The sequence below is a fragment of the Otolemur garnettii genome, unplaced genomic scaffold, assembly GCF_000181295.1.
Source record: "Otolemur garnettii isolate 467f Iridium unplaced genomic scaffold, OtoGar3 scaffold00068, whole genome shotgun sequence".
NCBI classification, from domain to species: domain Eukaryota; kingdom Metazoa; phylum Chordata; class Mammalia; order Primates; family Galagidae; genus Otolemur; species Otolemur garnettii.
In genome coordinates, this window is record NW_003852463.1 from 1,106,635 (window position 1) to 1,113,147 (window position 6,513).

General features: G+C 41.5%; 2 protein-coding genes across 2 annotated transcripts; both read right to left on the reverse strand.

Annotated features, from left to right (window-relative positions):
- Positions 1 to 234: 234 nt before the first annotated feature.
- LOC100945270 (uncharacterized protein C8orf59 homolog) lies at positions 235 to 536 on the reverse strand. Its single transcript, XM_012807380.1, has 2 exons — positions 424 to 536; positions 235 to 307 (listed from the first exon to the last, which is right to left on the reverse strand). Exons 1-2 carry the CDS (start codon positions 534 to 536, stop codon positions 235 to 237), a joined length of 186 nt encoding a protein of 61 aa, XP_012662834.1.
- A 1,740-nt stretch (positions 537 to 2,276) lies between these two features.
- Positions 2,277 to 2,633, reverse strand: LOC100945588 (cytochrome c oxidase assembly protein COX19-like). Its single transcript, XM_012807381.1, is given in 1 exon segment — positions 2,277 to 2,633. A coding segment is annotated over 1 exon segment (357 nt).
- Positions 2,634 to 6,513: the final 3,880 nt, after the last annotated feature.

The window sequence follows — 6,513 nt, forward strand, 5'->3', positions numbered from 1 at the left end:
ATACGACGTTCCAGGGAACAGAGTTTGTGAAGTGCCTTCTGTTCTAGCGCTTTAAGTTTATCACATTTTGTTGACTTCTGACATTCCACTTTCCTAGATTACAGGAAAGATCTGTTTATTTAGTTTGTTTTTAAAATGTGCAATGCCTGTACATTAACAAGATTTTTAAAATAATATTGTATAAAATGTTTAATTTATTGGTCTTTTGGGGGAATTAGATGTATCACCACTGTATTACAACTGAGCCATTAATCTTATAGCTTCAGCAAAATTAACTGGTTCACTTTCATGATAGCACTGAGGAATCAATTCTTTCTGCACAGGTTTAAGAAAAGGCCTTTTCAGAAGTGTGCAAGTTCCTTTTGTATATGTACAAAAGCTTTATTCATGCTGTTAACTTTTTCATCATCCATAATATTTATCTTCTTAAGATTAGTGGTAACTGGTTTTGCTTTGTTTTTAGCCTTAAAGTTTTTTTGGCTGGCCATGTGAAATACATCCCTGGACTTCTGCCCTCTGAATGTGTTCTTGGACATTGTCAGATGTTTGATATTTGTGTGCAACTCGGGGTTTCTATTCATATTATTGCTATTATCCTAACTATCATTTCTGCTTAACAAGGCCAAGACCAGGACCAGAAGAGTCTGGTAAATAATCTAGTGCCCCTCAGGGCAAATGGCTTTGTCCTCGGAGACTCTTCCTTTTGATGCTTCTGTTTTACACATTATGAAATACAACCTTCTCCAGACCCCTGTCAGTGAACTTAAAGATAGGACTTAGTTGGGAAGTTAAAGAGAGCAGGGACTGGGCAAGGAGTGGGTCACACATAGGGCAGAGCCAAATGGTTCATGATATGAGCTATAAACAGGTGCAGGGAAGTGCTAGAGGCCATAGCATGGGGCCAGATCAGTCCACTGATCCCACAGTCAGTTGGACAGAGGATGGTTAGGCTATGAAGTTCTGGAAGAGTCTAATTTGAAAAGTGGTTTTAATTTTTAAAATATGCATTATACCACACTACAACCCACATTAAGGTTGTAGTGTGGTATAATGTTTTTCTTATCTATGTAAATAGATAAGAAAAAACTCTTTTGGTGGTAGATAGAGAAATTTTTCATCATTGTAGAAAGTTCTACTGAATAGCACCAGTCCAGACTATGTTTGAAATCATCTACCAATAAATGGTAACAGGGGCCCCCTCATCACCTGAGCCTTGAGGGCAATGGTGTGACTCTGAGCCAAGTCCTCACCCAGTGGCGCTAACATCTGTTTGCAGGATTCCCAGGGGAAGACCCTGAATTTGTCCATAGGACAGCACTTGCTCAGAGGAGGGTGAATGGCCAAAAGCTACCTAGCAAACATCCCCCCTTTTGTAGACAACACAATTTGAATTCAAAGGTCTTTTTTAGAATTCCTGTAATCCTACTCCCTCCGTTCCCATCCTACTTATTCCTTAAAGGTCTCAGAAAGCCAACTGGTATTCCTGATAGGGATAAAGGCTAAACAAGACTCCCCTAAGGAAGATTTTGGCCTCACAGCCTCTGGACCTGTCCCTGAAACTTGAGTTTGTGGGAGGAACTCTCCCAGGATATGGCTGTCCCGACCTCAGGACATGATTCTTTGTTTTGCCCCTAGCCTATCTAGCTTTACTAAATACAGTCTGATACAAATCAGTAAATGATCCTTTAATAATAAAGATACTTGGTGTTCAGACATAACCAGAAAAAAATCAAGAAGTCAAATACGTCCAAAGCCAAATGACTTCTCCCTTCCTTATTTGAGTATGAAGAAGAAACCTATCTTGTTAGGAAATGGCTATTTTCTGAATCTCTGTGGACAGAGCTGCCTGCAGTTTGTGTGCATCTCTTGGTATTGAAAATCTATTCAGAGTGCTGCAGACAAAACCACTACTGTGCACAGAGGCCCAGCACTCGGGGACTGACACATCTCACTCTGTGTTCCTCTGTCGTGGCGTCCCTGGGAAATCATCCCACATGTGGGTTTAATGATAAAACCACTCCCTTTTGGGAAAATGAGTTTCTAAAAGGAAAATAATTTTTGAAAATAAACTGGGAACTTTATAAGATAAGCCACTTACCTGTTAATTATAAGACGTATCCACAGAGGAGGAACATCCATCTGGACTTTGAGTGGAGTACTTCAAGGCACCCTGAAAGCCCATTCTGGGGCACAGCCAGCTAGGTCTTCAGGGGAGTAGGAGGCAGCGGCCTCTAACCCAAGCAACTGATGAGCAGAGCCCATCAGGGGTCTTCTCATCAAAATTCATTTTTTGCCTCTGATTTTCCACCTGTCAAATCTCCAAATCCCATTTTTTCCAGTGGCTCTGGAGCCATCAGTTGCCTGTTCATTCCTCATTCTAAATATTCTTTTTATTGATTTCTGCACAAAGCATTTTCAAAATTATTGTCACGGAGACACTTAGTGAATTTCTCTTTAAAGCTTTGACATTCACCAAAGTGATCTAGCAAGAAGCTGCCCTCGTCTGGCGCCCGCGGCTGGAAGCTCTTGGTCCCTGAGTTCATGGCAGTCAATATGATGGTGGCACCAGAGCCTGTGAGCACCAGACTCAGTGTATGCAGGGTGGCCAGCCAGGGATTGAGTACCCAGAACATGACTCTTTCCTCCCAGAGATTTGCACTTGCTTCTCTGAGAATAAGAAAGGATGGTACCAAAGTTCTATGATGCGTTTACTGGGAATCTGGGGTGGAGGCTATAAATGGGTATTTGCCAATGTAGCACCACCCACGTTTTTTCATTAAATCCCACATTTCTTAGACTCTTCTGGCTTGATGTCTCAACTCAACGATCCTGAGGAATATACATCTCTGTGCCCTTGGCTGTCCCTGTGATTTATCCCAGGCCAGTATAACTGTTGAGCCAATCAGGTTCAAATTAATACCAAGACATCAGAGCCAAAGGAGTGATTGGTTTGCAACACTGCTGTGAAGGCTGAAGTCAGAACGAACCAGGAACCACATATGAGATTCAGAAATAGAAGATTCAGGCAAAAAACCAAGGTCAGGACAAAAGAGGGAACATGAGGAGAGAAACAAAACAAAACACATCGGTAGTCTGGGGGCCGGTTGGGTTGCCTGGGGGCCTGTCTGGGTGGTCATCTGCTCACAGTGCCTCCATAACAGTTGGTCACATCCAGGACCCAAAATACACAATTGATGAAGCCAGCATCTGCATTTGGGCTTTTCCTTGCTCCCCCAATTCTACCATACCAGTTCCCTTGCTCGTGACCCATCTTTGTTGATTCCCTTCAAGAAGACATAGTACAAATTTGCACCCTAAAACTAAATGATGTGGAAACCTCACCTCTCCGGAATACAACTAAAAACCAAATCAGAATATACAAGCACAGAGGCTGCCAAACCACCAGAATAACAGTGTTAAAGATAGTGCACTCTACTTACGGAACTAATCTTCAATCCCTCTTTTATGCTCATGGTAACAAGCTTAATAATCCAGTTTACCTGCCCAAAGCAAACAAAAAGCAAAATTATAGAAGGGGAGACCAAAAAATTATGAAAAGCAGACATAGATCTTTCACCAAGCACAATTTGAGGTCATTTGCTAGACTGCTAGACTGCTTCTGGTAATTAAGGCACAAAATGATTAAGCTATATTCAGTTTTTTCTACTTACATCACAAATTTGTAATATACAGTAATTTGGAAGTGACAGATACCTAAGCTGTATCACTTTTTCTGTTTCTTTTTAGTTTTTTATGTTAATCTCAAAGAAAGGAGAAAAGAAATTATTTTCCTCTCTTAATACCAGGAGAAGGTAGAGGCCCTGACTTTGTATCTGAGGAACTCTTATCCACAAGAGCGAAGGAAACTCCAAAGAAATCCACTGGCCTCTACACCTTCTACTGTTACTGGCCAGCGGGAGGGTTGCTAACACAGCCAAGCCTCATTTATAATCTCTCAGCAGATGAAGGCAGCTGAGCCTATGGAAGAACAAGGCATCTACTGTGTTGTTTCAGGGCTTTGGGCCTCACCCAAAAGGGAGACAGAACACCATTTTAACATCTTGCTGCATATACATATACCTGTGTACAAGCCAAAAAAAGTTCTGGCAGGATTATACAAGAAATAGACCGTAGTGATAAACTTTAGAGGGCACTAAGGGGCCTGGAATGAGAGGAAAATTTACTTCTCATCGTATACACTTTGTAAAAAATCATTTTTATAATATGATGTATTACTTTTAAAACTAAACCAAAATCTGGTTAACACATGTTAAGATGTGAGGAAGATTTATACACAACAAGATCAAAAAACCTCATTGACAGAATTTTAAGTGAAACACCAAATAGTTACAAAGTATATTGGAAGAAATGATCTCATTTACAATAAGAACCAAAGAGATAAAATTTAAGACCTGGACAAAATCTATACAAAGGAAACTTTTCAATTCTACTGAGAAACATAAAAAAATAATTGAAGAAATGGGAAAAGCATACTCTGTTCCTGAAAGACTCAATAATTTAAAGATGTCAATTCTCCCTAAATTAAACTATAAATTTAATATGATCTCAACAAAAATGCTAAAGGATTAGGGGATGAAGGGAAAGCTGATTATAAAGTTCACAGGAAAAAATAAAAATGAAAGATGGGCCAGGAAAACTCTTTTAGTCCCACCAGAGAACAGAACACTAAGAAGTGTTCTGGTAATTAAAACCATTTGGGAGACTTCTGGGGAAACACAACCATTGAAACACCATTAAGAGGACAGTGAAATAATAAACAAAAGTGAAATACAAAACTCCAAAGAGAATGGGAGAGACAGAGGCAGCTATAACCTGGCCATGTTACGGAGTAAAAAAAGATCGAGAAGAAGAGGAGGGGTTTGCCCCTGCAGACCCCAGAAAGACTCCAGGCACAGAGGAACCATGTTCTGAGGGAGGCAGGAATGAGGCAAAGGGCTGAAAACAGAGAGGTTGGTTGGATGTGTATTTACAGGGCAGTTAGAAATCCCTGTTTCCTTCCCTTTTCCTGCCAAGGTAAATAATCTCCCCTACTGCCCCCACTGAATATTGTGGATTTATTCTCTGGAGAAACAAAAATTGAAACTAAACTGATTTTCAACCTAGCATCCGGCCTATACCCAGCTAAACTACTAAGCCAATGTGAGGTTAAAGAAATGTGCAGACACGTAAAGACTGCCGGGACACACTTTCTCAGAATGTCCAACCTTCCCTATAAGCCACCAGAGAGGAGCCTCTCAAATTTTTACAAACACACCACCACCTGAGGACACAATACATTATTGTTTGGCAGTCTCAACACCTGTGGTGTAAATAGCCACGGGATCACTTCTATAAATGGCCTCGAGAGACCTTAGTCGGGTTCCTCCTACTGACTGCTGCGCCTTTGGGGTTCTCCAGCGCCTCTGATCTGACTGAGACAACAGGCTCCCTGGCACCCATGGGGAGCGATACCCCGAGTCGAAGTCTGCATCCTGGCAGTTTGACGGGCTATACGTCCCGGCTCCCACAGTGAAAACTTACCGAGCGCCATCGTTTCACATGTTTGCTCATCTCTTTAATGCCTGGCTTACTAGAAGACAGCTGGATGCTCAGATCTGCGGTGAGGCATTGTTTTAGTTGAAGTATGTGAAGAAAATCTGGTCTCACACAGATATGTGGTTGAAGGAGTGAAGACTTCATTGATCACTGAAAAGAACTTGGGGCCCCAGAGGTCCCCGACAACACCTTGAAAACCACTTCTGGAGTATCTTGCTGCCCAAAGTACGGCCCAGGAACCAGCAGCGTCCATGTGAACCGAGATCTTTAGAAAGGCAGGATATCACCTGCTTCAAATCTCTCAGCTCCTCCTCCACATCGCTCAGGCAGATTTATCTGCCTTCCTTTACTGCTGTTAAGGGCCCATGTGATTACACTGTACCCACCAAGAAAATAGCCCCATGTTAAGGTCAGCTGATAAGTAACCATTATTAATAACATCTGCCCAGTCCCCACAGTAGTGCCTAGACCCATATTTGAAGAACCAACCAGTGGACAGGAATCTTAGGCAACATCTTTAGAATTCTGCCAACCAAAGGGAAACTTCCTGATAATAGCAGATAGCAGGTCTAGGGCCCAATCAACCCAGAGTGGAGCAGGCTGACTGAGGGATGTAAAATAAAGAAACAGATACATTGGAGCATGTAAAAAATATCACTGGCAGACATAGTACAGAGATGTCAGAGTGTTTAGATAAGCTTAGCCAGAAGGTCATTAAAAAAGCTAGACAAATGAAAACACAATATGCTGATTGTGCCAGAAAAAAAATGAAGAATTTAAAAAGAAAGGAGGCTCAATCATCATGAACCTTGGCAGTGAATAGTCTCTACACTGTCACAATAACGTAAACACTCTATTGATTTAACAACAACAAAAATGTGTAACTATGATGGGAGTGGGGGAAGGGAAAACAGTGAAAGGAGGAAGGAAGTCAATAGACAAATTGAAAACTGCAGC

Coding starts and splice junctions, on each gene's coding strand:
- LOC100945270 (XM_012807380.1), bottom strand. CDS start 536: ATGTCCAAGAACACATTCAGAGGGCAGAAGTCCAGGGATGTATTTCAC. Junction 308..423: donor GTTACCACTAATCTTAAGAA/GATAAATATTAT, acceptor GCAGAAAGAATT/GATTCCTCAGTGCTATCATG.